The 20711-nt window shown below is 52.5% G+C and overlaps 2 protein-coding genes across 3 annotated transcripts in view; one reads left to right on the plus strand and one right to left on the minus strand.

Moving 5' to 3' along the window:
• The first annotated feature begins 669 nt into the window (after positions 1-669).
• VPS28 (VPS28 subunit of ESCRT-I) lies at positions 670-6448 on the plus strand. Its single transcript, XM_034419963.3, has 10 exons — positions 670-757; positions 1134-1292; positions 1401-1429; positions 1639-1676; positions 2923-3012; positions 4619-4724; positions 4868-4969; positions 5084-5137; positions 5414-5505; positions 5955-6448. The coding sequence occupies exons 2-10, from the start codon at positions 1256-1258 to the stop codon at positions 6070-6072; spliced, it is 666 nt and encodes a 221-aa protein (XP_034275854.1). The 5' UTR covers positions 670-757; positions 1134-1255; the 3' UTR covers positions 6073-6448.
• TONSL (tonsoku like, DNA repair protein) overlaps positions 6449-20711 on the minus strand; it is a 30504-nt gene continuing 16241 nt past the window's right edge. For both annotated transcript variants that reach the window (XM_060682152.2, XM_087891436.1), the window contains exons 14-26: positions 20528-20600; positions 19841-20004; positions 18036-18159; positions 16495-17159; positions 16333-16403; positions 13518-13674; positions 13151-13229; positions 11250-11551; positions 10401-10572; positions 9556-9734; positions 9357-9430; positions 7996-8129; positions 6449-7137 (exon numbers count right to left, since the gene is read on the minus strand). In XM_060682152.2, coding sequence (XP_060538135.2) covers positions 6944-7137; positions 7996-8129; positions 9357-9430; positions 9556-9734; positions 10401-10572; positions 11250-11551; positions 13151-13229; positions 13518-13674; positions 16333-16403; positions 16495-17159; positions 18036-18159; positions 19841-20004; positions 20528-20600 — 2388 coding nt within the window. In that variant the 3' untranslated portion in view covers positions 6449-6943. The remainder of the gene's footprint in view (positions 7138-7995; positions 8130-9356; positions 9431-9555; positions 9735-10400; positions 10573-11249; positions 11552-13150; positions 13230-13517; positions 13675-16332; positions 16404-16494; positions 17160-18035; positions 18160-19840; positions 20005-20527; positions 20601-20711) is intronic.

The raw sequence follows: 20711 nt of genomic DNA on the forward strand, positions 1-20711 counted from the left end.
CCACATGATTGAATAGCTGAAAGAACACCTGTGGCAGGAGAAATTAGGCATGACTCACTTAATGACCACCTTGCTTAGCAACAGAAATTCTGGCCTCCGTTGTGGCCGTAAGTCGAGGACTACCTGTGCTGAGATGAAGAGCATATTAAGAGAAACATAATAAAATATTATTAAATAGTAATAAAAGGGAGAAAGCCGAAGCCCATCTGTGGCCGAAGAGCAAGAGTTCACTGCTCAGGCAGGCGGGGGCATAAAACTGGTTCATTTACTACTTATATCATGTATATAAATAAGCCAAAGGGGTTTATTCGGCCCGCCACGGATGATGGGCTTCGTCGTCCCTCCCTTCACCCCAAACGCTCCTTTCACGCGGGGTCAATCAGGCCGGCTGAGGCCTCGCGAGGGGCTCGAGGAGCCCCGTCCGCCCGAAGGGAAGGAAGAGCCACCGCAGTTCCGCCGCTTCCCCGCTTGCGAGGAGCCCGTGAGGCCGCGGAGAGATAGCCAGGCCGGCCCAGGCCACTCTCGGCCCTTCCCCGAGGGCTCCGGCAGCCCACGGAGCCTCCTCGGAGAAGGCAGCAAAAACGCGCGGGAAACGAGGCCTCGACGCTCTCCTCAATTCACCTCACGAAAAGCCCGCGCTTTCCCGACATGCACCGCGCCAAGCACCCGGAAGCCGACCGCTCTACCCTCCCCTCTCAGCGTCTATGGTAGCAGAACCGGAAGTGGGCGTGGCTACCTGCCGGAGATCCACGGGAGGGTAGGAGACCAGCCGTTCTCCCCTCCCCCCCCCGCTGTTGCCCGTCAGAGCCGGCCCCGCTTTTCTCCCACCCCGGGAGGTGGAAACGCGGCTCCGCTTTTTCCTTCGGCCTCCGCGCCTCCTCTCGCTTTCCTCGCCCGCCGTTTCCGGCTTGGCCTTGCGGGCAACGGCGCCCCAAATAGAAGCCGAGCCCTTCTCGAGAGCGGTGGGGGCCGGGTTGCCTCAGCTTGTCCCGTGTTCGCGGCGTGGCGTGGGGGTGGGGGGCTCTTCATTCCACGCAGCGTCGCAAGAGGGGAGGGGCATTATCCGCCGGAGGAGGAGGGGGGGGGAAAAGAAAGATACCCGGAAGCTCTCACGCCGCTCTTCCCTTTCGTAGCTCTCGGGCCGAGGTGCGCGCGCAGCTCCCGCCTTGTCCAATCGAGCGCCGAGCGGAGGAGGAGGAGGAGGCGGAAGTAGGGAAGCGGCAGACCCGGCCAGCCGATCGGCCGAGCAGGGAGGATGTTCCACGGGATCCCCGCCAACGCCGGGATGGGAGGTGAGGCCGCGGAGAGGGGGAGGTAGGGGGGGAGGGGGAGATATGGGAGGGGGGGGGCCTGGGCGAGGGTCTGGGGCGACCCTCACTCTCCTCTCCTTCCGCTTTCAGCCCCCGGGAACAAGCCGGAACTCTACGAGGCAAGTCAGGGGAGGGGAGGGGGGGAGGGGCGGCTGTGTGTGTGTGGTGGGGGGAGGGTCTCCTGTCCCCCCCCTCTACTCAAGGCCGGCCGTGTCAGGGCTGCCAGCTGCTTTATGTGGGGGGGGGTCTCCTGTGGCCCCTCCCCCCCCCAAAGCCCTGAGCCTGGGCAGGTTGTGGGGTGGAAGCCTCAACTTACCTTTCCTTGCAGGAAGTAAAGCTGTACAAAAACGCCCGAGAACGAGAGAAGTGAGTCTTTCTCCTTTATATTTATCCTTTCTTTTCTTTTTTCTCTTGTATTTACGTTTATATCCTTCCTTCCTCTCTTTCTTTTTCTTTCTCTCTTTCTTTCTCTTTCTCCCTCCCTGTCTCCCTCCCTCCTTCCTCCTTCCCTCGCTTTCCTTTCTCTCTTTTTCTTTCTTTCTTTCCTTTCTTTTTCTCTTTCTTTCTCTTTCTCCCTCCGTCTCCCTCCTTCCTTACCTTCCTCCCTCTTTCCTTTCTTTCTCTTTCCTTTCTTTTCTCTCTTTATCTCTTTCTCCCTCCCTGTCTCCCTCCTTCCTTACCTTCCTCCCTCTCTTTCCTTTCTCTCTTTTTCTTTCTTTCTCTTTCTCTTTCTCTTTCTCCCTCTTTTTCTTTTTCCCCCTCCCTGTCTCCCTCCTTCCTTACTTTCCCTCCCTCTCTTTCCTTTCTCTTTTTCTTTCTTTCTCTTTCTCTTTCTCCCTCTTTCTCTTTCTCTTTCTCCCTCCCTGTCTCCCTCCTTCCTTACCTTCCTTCCTTTCTTTCTTTCTTTCCCTTTCTTTCTTTTCTCTCTCTCTCTTTCTTTTTCTTTGTCTCTTTCTCCCTCCCTGTCTCCCTCCTTCCTTACCTTCCTTCCTTTCTTTCTCTTTCTTTCTCTTTCTTTCCCTTTCTTTCTTTTTCTCTTTCTTTCTCTTTCTCTTTCTCCCTCCCTCCCTTCCTTTCTTATATATTTTCTTTCATTCATTTACATTTTCTTCCTTCCTCAGTAAAATGAGGGCCCGGATTGTTGCTGACTCTGTAAACCTCTTAGAGAGGGCTGTGGAGCACTATATAAGTCTAAGTGCCACTGCTATTCTTTCTTTCTTTCTTCTACTTATTAACTTGAGATGCCACCCATCCTGCCATCCAGTAACTCTGGGTCCCCTCCAGAAGTGATCCCCTGTGCCAGAAGGCTCTAACCATGATGGCCACTTTGTGGACTTCAGTTCCCAGAATTCCCCAGACAGCACATGCTGGCTGGGGAATTCAGTCTTAGACTCCTGCTCTACACAGATTTGTAGGCATCTCCAAATGGGAAGCGACTGGAGGTCAAAGGGCTGCCTGCAATTAATTTGGCCACAATGTTTGCAACTGGGGGAGGGGCAGGGAGGGGCAGCATCCTGCGGGCAGAGCAGCCGAAGGAGGGGCCTCTGTCCCACTTTGGAAGGCCAAACCTCGCAGAGCCAAAATGGTCCCAATTTGCTCCTCTTGGTTTCAGGTACGACAACATGGCTGAGCTATTTGCTGTGGTGAAGACCATGCAGGCCCTGGAGAAGGCCTACATCAAGGACTGTGTCAACCCCAATGAGTAAGTGTGAAGGCCTCACGGCGAGTGTAACAGAAGGGCAGAGTCGGATGGGACCTTGGAGGTCTTCTAGTCCAACCCCAACCCCCCCCCCCCCCCGCTCAGGCAGGCGACCCTAGACCATAATATATGGAGGAGGAAGGAAAGGAAAGGAAAGGAAAAAGGGAAGGGAGAGAGAGAGAGAGAGAAAGAAAGAAAGAAAGAGAAAGAAAGAAAAAGAGAAAGAAAAAAAAGAAAGAAAAATGGAGAGAAGAGGTCCGTTGCTCAGAGAAAAAGTTCTGAAGTGAAGGGCCAGGCGGTGATCCTGTCCTCCTTGGTTGGAGGCTTCCAGAGATCAGGGTGGGATGTGATGGGCGATCTGTCTTTGATATTCATCCAACAGCTCAGGGCAGTTGGAAACGGGCAAATTAACAATTTTCTCCCTTTTTTATGGACCATTTATACTTCCAGCACCCTGGATGGATTCTTGTCAGCCTGTTCCATCTGCAGCAATACAGGTAGTCCTCGACTTATGACCACAATTGAGCTCAGTGTTTCTGTTGCTAAGTGAGACATTTGTTACATGGATTTTGCCCCATTTTACGACCTTTCATGCCACAGTTATTCAGTGAATCAACTGCAGTTGTCTAGTTAGTCACATGGTTGTTAAGTGAATCCGGCTTCCCCGTTGACTTGTCAGAAGGTCACAAAAGGGAATCACATGACCTCAGGACACTGCGACCGTCATAAATATGAGTCAGTTGCTGTCTGAATTTTGATCAGGTGACCATGGGAAGGCTGCAATGGTCGTAAGTGTGAAACATGGTCATAAGTCGCTTTTTTTCAGTGAAGATGTAACTTTGGACAATCACTAAACGAACTTGTAAGCGGAGGGCTACCTGTACGTGGTGATTATAAAGCATCCAAATTTTGATCTTATGGCCCTGCGGCTGCTATGATGGTTCTAAGTGCGAAAAATGATGATAATTTTTTTTTCCAGAACGGTGTAATTTCAAACGGCCACTAAACGAATAATTATACGTCGAGGACTACCTGTACAAACTTAGTTATCACCAGGCACTGCCAAGGAGGCATAAGACTATACATACAAATAAATAAATACGTATTTTGTTTAACTGGTTGTATTTTAAAAATTTTTAAGTGATTTTATGTTTTTGAAACTTGAATTGGGAACTGCCCAGAATTGACTGAAAGATAGGCAGCTGTAATCGATGTTTTAAGTGAATAAAAGACCCCTCCTCTTTGCCGAAGGGAACGGCATGATGGCTCAGCAGTTAAAGCTGCCAGCCCGGGTTCGAGACTCGAGCACCATGGAATGGTTGAGCTCCCATCCTCTTCTCAGCTCCTACCCACCTAGCAGTTTGAAAGCATGTCACTGCGAGTAGATAAATAGGCACCACTTTGGTGGGAAGGGAACAGCGTTCCATGTGCCTCAGTGTTTAGCCACGCTGGCCCCTCGATCATGGAAATTGCCTTCAGACAATGCTGGCTCCCTCGGCTAAGAAACGGAGACAAGCATTGTCCCTTCGAATCAGACACTACCAGACAGGGCAAAGCTTCACCTTACATCCCCTCCGCTCACTTGTGGACCCCTGGCCCTTCCTTCCAGGTACACGGCCGCCTGCTCCCGCCTCCTGGTCCAGTACAAGGCCGCCTTCAAGCAGGTGCAGGGACTGGAGATCAACTCCATCGATGACTTCTGCCGCAGGTTCCGGGTAAGAAATCCGATTTGGGGGTGGTTGCACCAGGAGCGTCTGAGCCATCTGTGCTCCGTCTGGTGGCAGAGGAAGGGGGGGAGGCCCTTTTGAAGTGGGGGGGGAGAGATCTCTATAAGAAGTGGCCGCCTTTCCCCTCCCAGCTGGACTGCCCGCTGGCCATGGAGAGGATCAAGGAGGACCGGCCCATCACCATCAAGGACGACAAGGGCAACTTGAACCGTTGCATCGCAGACATCGTGTCGGTAGGTTTGGGGACTGGTGGGGGGGAGGCCCATGACTGACCTGGGGGCCACTTCCTGCAGGGTGCCTCTGGCATGCTCTCTGACCGGGGCTGGTTGGCTCTCTCTCTCTCCCAGCTCTTCATCACCGTGATGGACAAGCTGCGCTTGGAGATCCGGGCCATGGATGAGGTGAGCAAAGGGAGAGGGGCTTTTGGTCACACAGGTGGCCTCTGGGGGGAGTGGGGGGGCCTCTGAACCAACTGCTGCTCACTTGCGCTGAAGCCACATTCAGGGATAGGATGGCAAACAGGAGGTAGCTGGCAAAGTGTTATCTCTGCACAGGTTCAAGGCTCTCACCCTCCCTCCCGCCAATATCCATCCATCTTCCCTCCCTCCCTCTCAAAGAAATAATAGAAACGGAGCAAGGAAAACGACTGACTGCCTTCTTTGCTTCTGCCTCCCCAGATCCAGCCAGACCTGCGGGAGTTGATGGAAACCATGAACCGCATGAGCCATTTGCCCCCGGACTTTGAGGGCCGGCAGAAAGTGAGCCAATGGTGAGCTCTTCCCTGGGGGAATAGAGAGACTTGTGCGGAGGGCACCCTTGCCAGCTTCTGCCCCTGTATCCTGTTGGAGGGGGAGGTGGGGCTGCAGAGGTGGGACCGAGCAAAGCCCCAGGAGGTGCAGAAACGAAAGCCGTTTCTTTTCTCCTTGTGGGTAACCCTCGGTGCTCTTCCAGCTGGGTGGTCTCCTTGCAGACGTTTCATGACCCAACTAGGTAGCATCATCAGTGCAGAGGGAGGAGGTTGGCTGCATGGAGGAGATGACGACTGCGGGGTCCTTGGCGTTCTCTGAGCAGGGTTTTTTTCCCCCCAGACCTTTCATTACCCAGCTAGACAACATCATCAGTATTAACTGAACGTTAGTCTTTTCTCCTCCTCCAGGAGAGGCGGGGTGGGCAAAGCAGGGCCCCCTCCTCCTGTGACCGAGATCCGTTTCTCTCTAGGCTGCAGACCCTGAGTGGCATGTCGGCTTCCGACGAGCTGGATGATTCTCAGGTCCGCCAAATGCTCTTCGACCTGGAGTCAGCCTACAACGCCTTCAACCGCTTCCTGCACTCGTGAGGCCGAGAGCGGCCAGGCCGGAGGTGCCCGTCCCTCAAGAGGGGAAGATGCAACGGGGGCCCTCAGGGCTCCACTACGCGGACACACCCGGTTTCCAAAGGCTGCTGGGCGCCTGAACGCCAAGGCTCCCGTTTCCCTTCCGTTGGAGAGAGAAGCCTTGGGGACTCCTCTCGCTGCGTGGGCCGCATTGCAGTTATTTTCACTCTGGGGGTGGGTGGGGGGGGCAGTGGACCAGCCCCTCCTTTTGCAGCCTTGAATTGGGGAACAGTAGCATATTTTGGGGGAGGGGTTACGTGTATTTATTTGGGTTTTGCTTTCGCCTCAGAGAGGCAAAATTTTGTGGGTCTGAAGCAAATAAAATCTTTCTACAGTTAAACCTGGCATATATTGGATTTATTCAAGAGATTACCATCCCTCTTCCTCGTCTCAAGGTTAGAAATAAAGTTTCCCCTCCCTTCTCCCCCTGCAAAGCTTAAGTGGAGGGGTGGGCCTGCAGCATTCCCCAGCTCTACTTGCATCCCGTGCCAGAGAAGCAGAGCCATTCAATAAATACGGGACAGTTTGAAGCAGGACAGAAGGATAAGAATGGTTAGTTAAAAAATGGCAGCTTTGTCCACGGAAGGGAGGAGGTGCTTTGTCTCCCACCCAAATTCTCTCTGCAGGCACCAAAATTCTCAGTTCCACAAGCCGGGTTGGCGGTCACCCACAGCCCGTCTACAACTCGGGATCTCCTCTGAAGTCGGCTGAGCTATTCCACTCTTTCCACTGAGTTTCATCCATCCTGGGATGGGGCACGCAGCCACTCGTGTCCCCGACTCCTCGGTCCTCCATCGACCGACCGACCTCCCAACCTCTTCAGAAACTGCCTCTGCTAGAGACTCTGGCAGAAAAGTTTGTGGTGACGGGTGACAGAACGAAGGGAAGTGTTAGTCGGGCTGTGCCAGAGCTCGGCCACATCCCGCTGATCGCTCCTGCTTAGCTGCCGGCTGCAGAGTTGCAGCTGACCCACCAGGGAGGAGAGCTTGGTCCACGTGACGGTCTCCAGGGGTCCACGGACAGAACAGCCTAGGGAAATCGGGAGGGAGAGGAAGCCTGTTAGTGGCAACTCAGCTTCTCCTGTCTCGAGCCCAGGCACTGCTCTCCCCGTTCAGCAGCAAAGGGAGCTTCAATTTATTTATTTATATTCTTATATATTGCCTGTCTCACTATCGAGCGAGTGAGCAATGGGCAATGCCATAAATAGGACAATAAAATAATTACAAACAGGAAAACACTTGAGCACAGAAAGTTGAAACACGCAGTTGACAGGCAGTTAAAACGTTGGAGAGACAAAATAAAACTGTTGAAATGAACAGCAGATAGAAATGGGAAACTTGTAGTTAAAGTGTTGCCCGGTTTCTTTCAGTGGCATCCTTACTCCATTGTGGAGCAACTCCAGAAGCCAACTGGCAACGGAGGAAAAATGGATCTGAATCTGTTCATTACGTTTGTATGATTTCCTTTGGATCCTTCCTAGAAGGAAGCGAATTTGGGACCTGGGCTGTGAAAGAGAAGCAGGCTGACCTATTCCTTTGTTTTTGTGAAGGACGGACACAAATAAAAGAGAATATTTGTAGCTCAGGGTTGAAATGGGTCCTGGGTGCTCTCTGAGCCTTGGTTATTTTCTTGCAGACATTTCATTACCAAACCAGGTAACGCCATCAGTGCTTGTAAGGAACGGGATTTGAACAAACCCCATTCCTTACCAGCACTGATGGTGTTAGCTAATATGGTAATGAAACGTCTGCAAGGAAACACCAAAGGCTTCTCAGAATAGATAGAGGCTGGAGATACCCATTGTGTTACACTACTTAGCTATAGGGCAGAGTGACAGGATGCCCTGGTTCGGGGGGCAACGGCTGCAGAAACCCCTAGTGAGCTCACCAGCCAGGCTAAGGAACTGGAGTCCCCGCTTCCGCTCCTCCAGGGTGACCAGCAGCGTCCGGAGACCAAGGATGCCGATGGCGGGGTTTGCCGACAGGTCCAGCGAGACTAAGGACAGGCAAGCGAGGAGGCTCCTGCGGAGAGAACAACCTCTTGAGTGGTGGATGTGAGTTAACTGAATACCGGAATCGGAAGGGACCTCGGAGGTCTTCTAGTCCAACCCCCTTCTCTGGCAGGAAGCCCTATACCAGGGTTTCCCAAGTTTAAGACAGGTGGACTTCAATTCCCAGAATTGGGAAGTTGAAGTCCACCCGTCTTAAAGTTCCGACGGTTCAAAAACACTGCCCTATACCATTCCAGACAAGGGCCTGGCACAGAGGAGGGTTCCGCAGAGCTGCCTGAAACCACAAGTCCAGCCCCACTGGGAAGGAGACCCCAATCCTTCCACCTAAGAGGACTTGCTTGATTTTGGTTCCAGCTGTAGAGAATAGAGTAGAAGTAGAAATAACAGAGACAGAAATAGAAATAATAGAATGGAGAATAGAATAGAATAGAGCCTTGGTACTACAGTGGTTTAAAGCACCCTGTTATTAACACAGCTGCCTGCAATTTACTGCAGGGTTCGAATCTCGCCAGGCTCAAGGTTGACTCAGCCTTCCATCCTTTCTAAGGTAGGTGAAATGAGGACCCAGTTTGTGGGGGCAATAAGCTGACTTTGTATAAATATACAAAAGGATGAAGGCTATTGCTTAACGCATTGTAAGCCGCCCTGAGTCTCCGGAGAAGGGCGGCATATAAATCAAATTAAAAAAAAAAAAAAAGAATAGAATAGAATAGAATAGAATAGAATAGAATAGAATAGAATAACAGAGTTGGAAGGGACCTTGGAGGTCTTCTAGTCCAGCCCCCTGCTCAGGCAGGAGACCCTCTACCATTTCAGACAAGTGACTGCCCAGTCTCTTCTTAAAAACCTCCAGTGATGGCGCACCCACAACCTCTGGTGGCAAGCTGTTCCACTGGTTAATTGTCCTCACTGTCGGGAAGTTTCTCCTCAATTCCAGGTTGCTTCTCTCCCTTGATGAGTTTCCATCCATTGTTTCTTCTGCTGCCCTCAGGGGCTTTGGAAAATAGGTTGACCCCCCTCATTTTCCCACCCAAAAGCGCAGAGAACATCCCCTGTTGGATGGCAACGAGGAGGGCTACAAGCGTAGCAGAACCAAACGCCCCCAAGACAGCCTGGGGAGATGGTCCCTGCGACCATTCAGGGTCTGTGAGCCAAGAATATCAGGGTTTGCTTGTTTCTCCAGACTTCCTTCTTCTGCATCCTCACACCCACAACTGAGCAACTGCAGCCTTCTTACCTAGCTAGCTCTGATACATCGTCGTCATCCAGGTGATTCCCCGAGAGTCCCAGGTGGGTCAGAACGCAGCCTTCCTGTCCCGAGAAGATTCAAAATTGAGTCTGGGGGGTCCTGTGTGTTTGATCTTCTCTCCATTCCCCAAATTCCACAGCGCAGACAGCCGCTCCCTCACCCCCTCGGGCGATCAGAGAGCACCAACCTGTGTCAGATACCTGACCACGGCGTCCCTCAGCTGTGGCTGGTCCCCCGCCCTGGGTTCCAGGGAGCCCATCTCCAGATGGGTCAGCGATTCGAAGGGCAGGCTTTTCAGCAGCACCCCAAGGCCACGGGAGCCCAGGGCATTGTGGGAAAGAGTGAGTCTCTTGAGGTGCACGGCTCCTGCCAGGAAACAGGAGGAGGGGAACATCTCCAGATGTTTGAAGGTGAGAACATAGCACACATGTAGGAGAACAAGAGACTTTGGAGCCACACCATTGCTGGACTTTTTAGCTTCGGGAGGGGCTCATTGTCCCCCGATCCTCAAGCAAAACCCCTTGGGTTGGTTTATTTTTTAAAAATTATTTATACATTTTTCTTTAACATATACAAGTGCTTAATAAACAGTGTATTGTCTGAGTCAATTTACATCTAAATAATAACAGTAATAATAATATTCTTTACTTGTATATAATGGTGTTCTTCCCAACTTCTAATTTCTACCGTTATTATCTAGGCATTGGTAAAACAAATCCCAAGCTAAAAAATATTCTGTATCTTCTTTGTCCTTTATCTTTAATGTTAACCTATCCATTTTCACACAATCTAATGTTTTTTAAAATTATATTTTCATCTGTAGGAGTTTCCTCATTTGTCCAATGTTGTGCAGATACAATTCTCACTGCTGTCAAAACATGTAATATTAAGTATACATTCCCTCTGTCCTATTTCTCTGGCAGAAATATTTCTGGTTTTAAGTCTAACACTCTCCCCCCCCCCCGGGTTCTGAAGACCTCCCCTTCACCCCTTGTCTTTCTTTCGGTAGCCAGAAGGGTCCCTTCTTCCTACCTTTCAAGGCGTTGGCCAGCAGGAGAGAGTGAGGCTCCAGGAAGGTGGTGCCAAGGCCGCAGGCTTGCAGTCGAAGGGTGCCCAAAACAGGGCAAGCCTGGACCAGCGAGGCCAGAGACTGGGAGCTGCCGTCACCCAAGGGGTTCAAGCTGAGATCCAGCTCTTCTAAGTTCTGGAACGAGGAAAGGGGGTGAAGGGTCAGCCAAGCACTTGCCAGGAACTGGAGGGTCAGGAAAGCTAATAATAATAACTGATAGAATCTTTGTAGCTTGGGGTTGAACTGTGGGGTCCTTGGTGCTCTCTGAGCTTGGTGGTTTTCTTGCAAGCATTTCATGACCCAACTAGGTAACATCATCAGCGGTGTCTTCCTTCCTTCCTTCCTTCCCTTCCCTTCCCTTCCTTCTTCCTTCCTTTCCATCTTTTCCATGCCTTTTACCCTTCTTTCCCTCCCGTCTCATTCATCCATCTTCTCAAAGGTGTTAAGGAAATAGGGTACTGACTTCCCAAAGGTGCTTTTTCCAAAAGACCACCGGACTTTCTTGTTTATTTTGCTTCTGACTTCTCATCCGAGAAGCTTCTGCAGTTCCCCACTTCAATTCCTCTTCATCTTCCTGGATGAGAAGCAAACCTCCTTCAAGGCAAAACCTCCAAGAGACTCCAGCGGCCTTTTGGAAGAAGCACCTTTGGGACAATGGTGACCTGGATGGTGGAGAGTCTCCGTGGACCGTTTCCCTCGATTTCCTTTCCCTCCTTAGCATCTCAGCCCAGGTGACCATTTATGAATGGAAGCCTTTAAATTAAATGCAGGCTCGGCTTTGCTTCCTGCAGAACATGCCACTTCTACGCTACCTGGAAGGTAAATGAGCCGGAGAGGCCCGCAGCCAACTTCTGCAGCCCGTCGGGGCCCAGCCGGTTGGCCGAGAGATCCAGGCGCTTCAGCCCAGGGATGGTCCCCAGCGTGGCCTGGAGCTCCTCGGCCGAGTCGTCCCCCAGCCCAGTCCCAGAGAGGCACAGCTGGCGGAGGGAAGCCTGCAGCTTGAGGGCCCGCAGGAGAGGGCGCAGGTGGCGGTGGCGCAGAGCCGTGCCGGAGACGCTGAAGGACGAGGCCGATTCCTGGCGCTCCAAGAGCTTCCCCAGCAACGGGTGTTCTCCTGCAGGTCAGAGGGGGAGAAATGGACGCGGGTTAGATGAGCCGCTCGCAGGAAGGAAAAGCAGGCATGGGAGGGCAAAATGGGCATCTACCATGGGTGTCCACCATGGCTTCATTGTGGTTTTGTTCCCCCATTAAACCACAGCTTAATGTGACTTGCAAACCAAGCCATGGTCTGATCACGGAGGAGTTTCACTGAACGGAGGAGGGGTTGGAAGTGCAGGGGAGGATTTGCAACACGTCTTGTAAAAGGCGCTTTTAGTACCGATGGAGGAGAATATGTGTAGCTCAAGGTTGGATTGAGGAGCCCTTGGTGCTCCCTGAGCGTGGTGGTTTTCATGCAGACGTTTCATGACCCAGCTAGGGAACATTATCCGTGTTAGAAGGGAGGAGGGTTTGTGGCGAGGAGGATGGGGAAGACTGTGGGGTCCTGGATGTTCTCTGAGCTGGATGGTTTTCATGCAGACTTTTTTTTACCAAACCAAGTAATGTCATCAGTGCTAGAAGGGAGTGAGGGGGGAGGAGGAAGAGGAGAAGGAGAAGGAGGGGAAGAGGAAGAGGAGGAGGAGGAGGAGGAGGAGGAGAAGAAGAAGAAGAAGAAGAAGAAGAAGAAGAAGAAGAAGAAGAAGAAGAAGAAGAAGAAGAAGAAGAAGAAGAAGAAGAAGAAGAAGAAGAAGAAAAGGAGAGGGAGAGGAGGAGGAGGAGGAGGAGGAGAAAGAGAAGGAGAAGGAGAAGAAGAAGAAGAAGAAGGAGGAGGAGGAGGAGGAAGCCGTCGTCTGTGGGGTCCTTGGTGCTATCTGAACTCGGTTGTTTTCTTGCAGACATTTCATTACCCAACTAGATCCCATCATTTGTGCTTGGAAGCCTTCCAGCACTGGTGCTGTTACCTAGTTTGGTAATGAAATGTCTGCGAAGAAACGACTGAGCTCGGAGAGCACCAAGGCTCTGACTTCTAACACAAATCTTTTAAAAGGTCCATCCAACCATAATGTTCTCACAACTGATATATCGGCCAATCTTCTCTAGCCTCGGAGGGCCACCTGGGTTAATCCTGGAGCCCAGAACCAACGCAAGAGGAGCCATACTTATACGTGAGGAAGCAACATTTGAGTTGTATCCCATACGGGGAGTCCTTGACTTAAGACCATCTGTTTTGTGACCGTTCAGACATGCTCACACTGTGCTCCTGGGCACGTGCTGCCTAAACTAAGCTTTTAAAACTGTTGTGTTCCGAGGTTTGTACTCACAACTGCGCATAACATTTTAATTTGGATGCTCCTGGCAGGAATAAATGTATCAAGGGAGAGCGCCGTGCAGAGTGGTGCAGGGGCCTAGAGGTGGAGTTCTCACCTCACAATCAGGAGGCTGTGAGTTTGAACCTAGGCAGAGGCAGATATTTCTCTCTCTGGGCACACTGAGAATATATTTGCCGAACAAAACTCTGCATTGGCGACAGGAAAGGCATCCGGCCAGTAAAACACTCTGCTAGCTCCATTCAGTTGCCCTCACTCCACGTCACAAGGGATTATCATTAAAAGATGATGATGATGATGATGATGATGAAGAGAGAGCGCCGTGCAGAGGAAGGCTGGGTGCTTACCCGTGGCCAGGGTCTGGCAGGCCTTGCGGTATCTCTCCAGGAGGGGCGGCAGGTCCCAGGACTGGACTTCAGCCAAGACCTGAGACAGACAAGGAGAGCAGGAAGGAACAGCCCCCTCCCCAGGAGCCGCTCCCCTTCCTTCCCTTGCCCCCAGTTCAGAACGCAGAATCTCTGTCGCCACGTTCCCAAGGCGCCCCCTCCTCCCCTCCTTTGGCCAGGGGCTTCCTCCATCGAGAGCACCCCAAAGCCACGTTCAGTCTTCCTACCCTTTGTAGTTTGTTCCGTTTCCTGGCCCCCGGCCCCAGCCCCCTGCACACGTCCCGCAAAAGAGTGGGAGAAAGGCCTCCCCTAAGAGCTGCTTGCTCACCTCCTCGTTGCTTTGCAGGACGTCCAGGACGCTGTCCTGAGGAGCCAGCAGCGCCCCCTCCTTCTTGAGGGTCAGGCGGGGCAAGAGCCCGCAGGTCTGGTAGTAGCGCTGGGAGGCCTGCTCGGCCAGCCACGAGACCGGGCGGCTCTCGCCCTCACTGCGAGGAAGAGGAAGGACACCGGTGAGCAGAGGCTCTCAGAGGAAGGCACGCACACACGGACACGCTGGGGTCAGTCAGCATCATGGCTTCCCGGCCCCTGCCCCATATTATATCCAGCTATGCCAAGACAAAGGGTGTCTGTCTGTAAACCCTGAGACTCTCCCTCCCTGGGGAATCCGAGATAGAGCCCTTCATTCAAGACTTATAGCACTTAGCCATAGCCCTTAGACTGATATCCCAGTTCACACTGCTTTCACAGCCCTCTCTAAGCGGTTTACAGAGCCAGCCTATTGTCCCCCAACAATCTGGGTCCTCATTTGACCCACCTCGGAAGGACGGAAGGCTGAGTCAACCTTTAGGAAGAAGGAAGGAAGGAAGGAAGGAAGGAAGGAAGGAAGGAAGGAAGGAAAGAAGGAAGGAAGGAAGGAAGGAAGGAAAAGATGGCTGGATGAATGGAAGGAAGGAAGGAGGAGGAAAGGATGGATAGATGGATGGGTGGATGGATGGATGGATGGGAGGGAGGGAGTGAAGGAAAGGAAAGGAAAGGAAAGGAAGGAAGGAAGGAAGGAAGGAAGGAAGGAAGGAAGGAAGGAAGGAAGGAAGGAAGGAAGGAAGGACGGTAGCAATAGCACTTAGACTTATATAGCACTTCACAGTTCTTTTACAGCCCTCTCTAAGCGGTTTACAGAGCCAGCCTATTGTCCCCCAACAATCTGGGTCCTCATTTGACCCACCTCGGAAGGACGGAAGGCTGAGTCAACTTTGAGCCTGGTGAGATTCGAACTGCCAAACTGCTGGCAGCCGGTGATCTGCAGAAGTAGCCTGCAGTACTGCACTCTAACCACTGCGCCACTGAGGCTCTTATCAATGCAAAATGCAAGTCCTCGTTTAGTGGCCACAATGGAAAACCGCCACCTTGGTTGTTAAGCAAAGTGTAGCCTAGGGAAACTGCCCCTGGGCTTAAGACGTTGCTTTCCTTTGTTTTATAGAGTGGGTAAAGTCATCAGTGCAAGTGTCAACTTGCAAAGCTTTCAAGTTGCCATGAGCAGGAGGGAGGGAGAGCTGATTGATTTCCCTAACTGAAGCTGCATTCCGTAGATGCTTTCTTTCCACAATCAGAAGGAGGGTGTTGGACTTCACAGCCAGCCAAAGTGGTTAATTGGAGAATGTGATTTATGACATGGCCAGGGAGGAGGGGAGAGACAGGGTCATAGGGGAACGTAAATCTACGTGGGATTAGTTCTAACTGCATCCAAATATTGCCGAAATGGTGCTCCTAATAAATGACTGGATTTCTTTTGAAGTTTGGCTCATGGCTCATGAATTAATTAGGGCATCTTTCGGAAACTTCACAGCAAGAACTGGCCGTAAAGTTATTTTCCCCCCCCATCACCATCATAAGCTCAAAAGGGTTAAATGGGGCCTGGTGGCTTAGCAGACTGATAGCATTGTGATTAACACCAGCTGTCTGCAATTACTGCAGGTTCAAATCTCGCCAGGCTCAAGGTTGACTCAGCCTTCCATCCTTTCTAAGGTAGGTGAAATGAGGACCCAGTTTGTGGGGGCAATAAGCTGACTTTGTATAAATATACAAAAGGATGAAGGCTATTGCTTAACGCATTGTAAGCCGCCCTGAGTCTCCGGAGAAGGGCGGCATATAAATCAAATTAAAAATATATATATATATGAGGCAGTCGCTAAATGAGGACCAGCTACAAAAGTCAAACACAGTTGCATTTGCCAGTGGGGCAAAAGGTCCACCTCTAATGAAGACACCTCTTTTCCTTGGAGGCAGTCTACAAGGGATGGTCCCAAAAATAAAGGCAGTGGTTGCAACTGCTTTTCATGGGTGTCGTGCAGGGGTGAAATCCAGCAAGTTCTGGAGAACTGGTAGCGGAAATTTTGAGAATCGGCAAATACCACCTCTGGCTGGCCCCAGGAGTGGGGAGGGAATGGGGATTTTGCAAAATTCTTCCCCAAGCCACGCCCACAGAACCGGTAGAAAAAAAGTTTGAATTTTACCACTGGTGTCGTGCGTTGGCTCTTGGGACTCCACCCCCCCACCCCCCACTCCCCGCTGAACAGCTCCTGACCCTGGAGGAAAAACAGAAGGAAGCAACAAGCTTTACAGATTTGAGGCGCTGGCAGGGGGGTCTCTAACAACCCACCCACAGCCATCACCCTACAGCCAACGGTGAACTCGCCACAGGACAAGAGTCAAGCTAATATCGAAGAAATAGTGGGATAAAATCATTTGAAAAATGGATGCAAAAAGGAAGGACGAAGTGAAACGTGAACGACCAAAATGAAAATAATCTTTTAAATTATTTTTAAGAAGAGACTAGAGACTGGACAGCCCCTTGTCTGAAATGGTCGGGGGTCTCCTGCTTGAGTAGGGGGCTGGACTAGAAGACCTCCAAGGTCCCTTCCAGCTCTATTCCTATTCCTTCTGATTCTATTTCTAATAATTCTAATAATTCCCATTCCCATTCCCTTCCCTTCTATTCTTATTTTAAGTAATTAAATTGAATTGTCCCACAGCGAGTTTGCCCATTGTGGCTGGCAGGAGGCCAGTGAGAAACCTCCGATCGGCCCATCCCGGAGGAAGCCGCGTGCCAAGAGGTCGGCCAGATTTCCCCTGCCCCCTGCCCTTACTTTTGTGGCACTGGAATCAGGAAGATGCTGTCCTGAACTCGAACTCGCACCCGGACAGGAGGCGACGGCAGCTGTAGAGGGAGGGGAGAGCAGAGGCTGAGGAAGCTGCTTGGGCTCCTGCCCGGCTCAGGACGGGGGGAGGGGCTCAGCCCCAAATCTCACCTGCAGGGCACCCGAGGGTGGGCTGCCTCCCCGCCGAGTGGGGCTGCTGCCAGCTCCTTCCAGAAGGCCGCTGGGCTCAGCGGGAGGGTCTGCTCTTGGTGGGGGGCCGGCCCCTCGGCTCCTCCCCAGCAGCGTCCGGTCTAGGGTGAGGCGAGTCTGGCGGGCGGGTCTCCTCCTCCTCCTGGTGTTCTCAGGGGGCTGGCAAGGAGCCCCCCCTTCGCTGTCCTCCGACCCAGAACCCCAAGCTCCGGCTGGGCTCCGGCGGGTCCTTTTGCGAGATCCCGTACTGGGCGCCAAATCGTCCTCCAGCCAATCGTCCCCCACGTACTCCTCCTCTGGGATCAGGGCCGGCCTGGGGGGTCCCTTGTGGCGCTCGGGGCTCAGAGGGAGGCGGAGAGGGGCGCTGCCCAGCCCAAGCATGGCAGCCTGATAGTCTGCAGGAGGGGCCAGCCTTGCCTCCCCCACCGGGGTCTGCTCCAGTAGCCTCTGCTTCTTCTTCACCGGCCGCAAAGGGGCCATGTAGTCCTCTTCCGCCTCTTGATGGCGCTGCCGGGCGCCCGTGGGCTTCGGAGGGGGGCTCAGAGAGCAGGGCGCTTGGGACTCGGAAAGCTCTGCATCGAAGAGCTGGCTGGGGGTCTCTCCTCGGGGAGGCGGGGGCCGGGAACCTGTAAGGAAGTTGGGTCAAGCCCACTGTCAGGTCTCGATGTCCTCTCAAATAAATTGCACTCCCAAACAATTAATCTTTGCTGAAATATTCCATTTATTGAGTACAACAGATCTGGCCCCGACTTCGTCGTAGCCGATACTAACCCTCTGACCCCCAAACCCTCCCCTTTCCGTTCCCCAATTCTCATCTTCTCATTGGCCATCTTCCAAGTCAGTCTCCCCAGCTTCTGACCTCAGCCCACAGGAATGTCCCCCTCCCATCCCATCTCCTAGGGGATATTATCTACAGAGAAAATAAGTAGGTGAAAAGTCAAGCCTCGTCTCCTCCTTTTTATGGCAGCATCAGAATGCTGACACCCACGCAGTCCGAGGGTCCCGGGAAGCTCCAGGACAGGGGGTCACCTGCCTCTTTCCACTGCTGCTGTTCTTTTGGGGGGGGGGGCTGCCTATCATTTAGGGGGACAGCGAGGTCCTAACGATAGCAGCCAGGGTCTCTTGGTGATCCTGCCGTCCTCCTCTGACTTGCGGAGGAGTCTCTAAACTTTGGCAACTTGAAGACTTGTGGACTTCAACTCCCAGAATTCCCTCAATCCAGCCAGCAAGACTTGTGGACTTCAACTCCCAGAATTCCCCAGCCAGTATACGCTGGCTGGGGAATTCTGGGAGTTGAAGTTCACAAGTCTTGCTGGTTGGCTTGAGGGAATTCTGGGAGTTGAAGTCCACAGATCTTCAAGTGGCCAAGGCCGCTGTTGTAGAGAGCCAAGACAGTTCTCCAGAAGTTCTCACAGCAAGGATGGTAGACCCCCGAGTACAGCTGGCTCCTGGCCTGGAGCAACCCCCTGCCCGTCCCACCGTCCTCCTGGGCGCAGCCTCACCTGGCTCTGCCATGGTTTTCCGAAGCAAGCTCTCCATGGCCCTGCAGCGGTGGCGGGTCTCCGGATCCAGATCCTTCCCGTAGAGCTGCACCCAAGCTTGGAGGGTCCCCAGGGGGTTCAGGCCCTGAGGGAGGAGAAAACACCCGGGGGCCTCAGCCCAGGAAATTACTTCTCCCCTGCATCCCGCAGGGTCCTTCCTTCTCCACCTGGTTGCCGATAGAACAGGGCAGGCTCTGCATCCATCAGCTGGGGGGCGGGGGGAAGGAAGGGGTCCCCACTCCTCACTTTGCAAGGGGCTTTAGGGTGGGGGAGGCTTCAAGGAACAGCAGAGAGAGCCCGTTTGGTCTAGTGGTGGAGGTGCCAGGCTTGAAAGCAGGAGATGGTGAGTTCTAGCCCCGCCCCTTAGGCACGGAAGATAGCGGGGTGACTTTGGGCCGATCGCCAGGAGACAGTGAGTTCTAGTACTGTCTTAGGCATGAAAGCCATTTGGATGGCTTTGGGTCAATCACTAAGAGGCTGTGAGTTTTAGCTTTGCCTTAGACAGGAAAGCTGGCTGGATGACTTTGGGCCAATCACTAGGAGACTGGGAATTCTAGTACTGTTTTAGGCATGAAAGCCATTTGGATGGCTTTGGGCTGATAACCGGGAGATAGTGAGTTCTAGTTTTGCCTTAGGCATGAAAGCCATTTGGGTGGCTTTGGGCTGATCACCGGGAGACTGGGAATTCTAGTACTGTCTTAGGTATGAAAGCCATTTGGATGACTTTGGGCCAATCACCGGGAGACTGGGAATTTTAGTACTGTCTTAGGCATGAAAGCCATTTGGATGGCTTTGGGCCGATCACCGGGAGGCTGTGAGTTCTAGTACTGTCTTAGGTATGAAAGCCATTTGGGTGGCTTTGGGCCAATCACCGGGAGACTGGGAATTTTAGTACTGTCTTAGGCATGAAAGCCATTTGGATGGCTTTGGGCCAATCACCAGGAGGCTGTGAGTTCTAGTACTGTCTTAGGTATGAAAGCCATTTGGATGGCTTTGGGCCGATCACCGGGAGACTGGGAATTCTAGTACTGTCTTAGGTATGAAAGCCATTTGGATGGCTTTGGGCCAATCACCAGGAGGCTGTGAGTTCTAGTACTGTCTTAGGTATGAAAGCCATTTGGATGGCTTTGGGCCGATCACCGGGAGGCTGTGAGTTCTAGTTTTGCCTTAGGCATGAAAGCCATTTGGATGACTTTGGGCCAATCACCAGGAGACTGGGAATTCTAGTACTGTCTTAGGCATGAAAGTCATTTGGATGGCTTTGGGCCAATCACCAGAAGGCTGTGTTTTGCATTAGGCATGAAAGCCATTTGGGTGACTTTGGGTTGATCACCGGGAGACTGGGAGTTCTAGTACTTGTCCTAGGCATGAAAGCCATTTGGGTGACTTTGGGCCGATCTTCGGGAGACTGGGAGTTCTAGTTTTGCCTTAGCCATGAAAGCCGGCTAGGTGACTTTGGGGCAATTACACTTTCTCAGCCCAACCTACCTCACAGGGTTGTGGAGAAAATAGGGAGGAGGAGGAGTTGTTTATACAAATGATCATCACAAGATAAAAATGAATAAAATACATAATACAGCAAAGGGGCAGAGAGAGATTAGCCGGGCAGAGGGCAGGCTGGCCATATGCAGAAGAAAAATCTCCAGGCCCTAATGGTGAGGAAGGGTCACCAACCTCTCAAATAAAGCCACCCCACTCCTGACACACTCAGGCTGGCCCACCACCCTCAGCAAACCCCCCTCCACCCCCCCGGGGGGTCTCCTCACCTTGGCATTGCGCAGCATCACTGACGCCCCTCTCTGGACCAGGAGCTCAGCCACCTCAAAGTGGCCGCAGTTGAGGGCATCGTGCAGCGGGGTGATGCCCTCACAGCCCGGCCCCCCGGGGTCATCGATGGTGGCGCCGTGGTCCAACAGCAAGCGGACGGTCTCTGGAGGATGCAAGGAAGGCACGTCCAACGTCGTCCTCCATACGGGACAACCGAGTTGGAAGGGACCTTGGAGGTCTTCTAGTCCACCCCTCTGCTCAAGCAGGAAACTCTATAGCAGTGTTTCTCAACCTTGGAAGCTTGAAGATGGGTGGACTTCAACTCCCAGAATCCCCCAGCCAGCGCTGCTGGCTGGGGGATTCTGGGAGTTGAAGTCCACCCATCTTCAAGCTTCCAAGGTTGAGAAACACTGCCCTAGATCATTTCAGACCAGTGGCTGTTCCAGTATCTTCTTAAAAACCTCCAGTGATGGAGCCCCCACAACTTCTTGTGGCAAGTCGTTCCTCTGGTTACTAATTGTCCTCGCTGTCTGGAAGTTTCTCCTTAGTTCTCGGTTGCTTCCCTCCTTGATGAGTTTCCATCCGTTGCTGCTTCTCCTGCCCTCAGGTGCTTTGGAGAAGAGGTGGAGCCCCCTCTTCTTTGCTTATGGGCAGGACCCACACCCCAGCTTTCAGTCCCCACCTACCCAGGTGCCCGTGGTTGCAGGCCTCGTGAAGAGGGGTCCATCCACAGTAGTCCCGGGGGTTTACAGGATGCTCCTGGCACAGAAAGAGGAAAGTAAGGCTGGAGATTTGGGCTGTAAAAGGAACATTTTTTAATTCAATCCGAGTTTGCACTATCGCTCCCCTCTGTTGGAAACTCTTCTCGCA

Source organism: Pantherophis guttatus, chromosome 3 (assembly GCF_059756535.1).
Source record: "Pantherophis guttatus breed Tessera chromosome 3, ASM5975653v1, whole genome shotgun sequence".
In the NCBI taxonomy this organism is placed as follows: Eukaryota; Metazoa; Chordata; class Lepidosauria; order Squamata; family Colubridae; genus Pantherophis; species Pantherophis guttatus.

Excerpts from the sequence above, each read along its gene's own strand:
- VPS28 (XM_034419963.3), top strand. The coding sequence starts at position 1,256 with ATGTTCCACGGGATCCCCGCCAACGCCGGGATGGGAG. Across the intron at positions 1,430-1,638 it reads ACAAGCCGGAACTCTACGAG|GAAGTAAAGCTGTACAAAAA; the intron begins GCAAGTCAGGGG and ends CTTTCCTTGCAG. Across the intron at positions 4,725-4,867 it reads ACTTCTGCCGCAGGTTCCGG|CTGGACTGCCCGCTGGCCAT; the intron begins GTAAGAAATCCG and ends TTCCCCTCCCAG.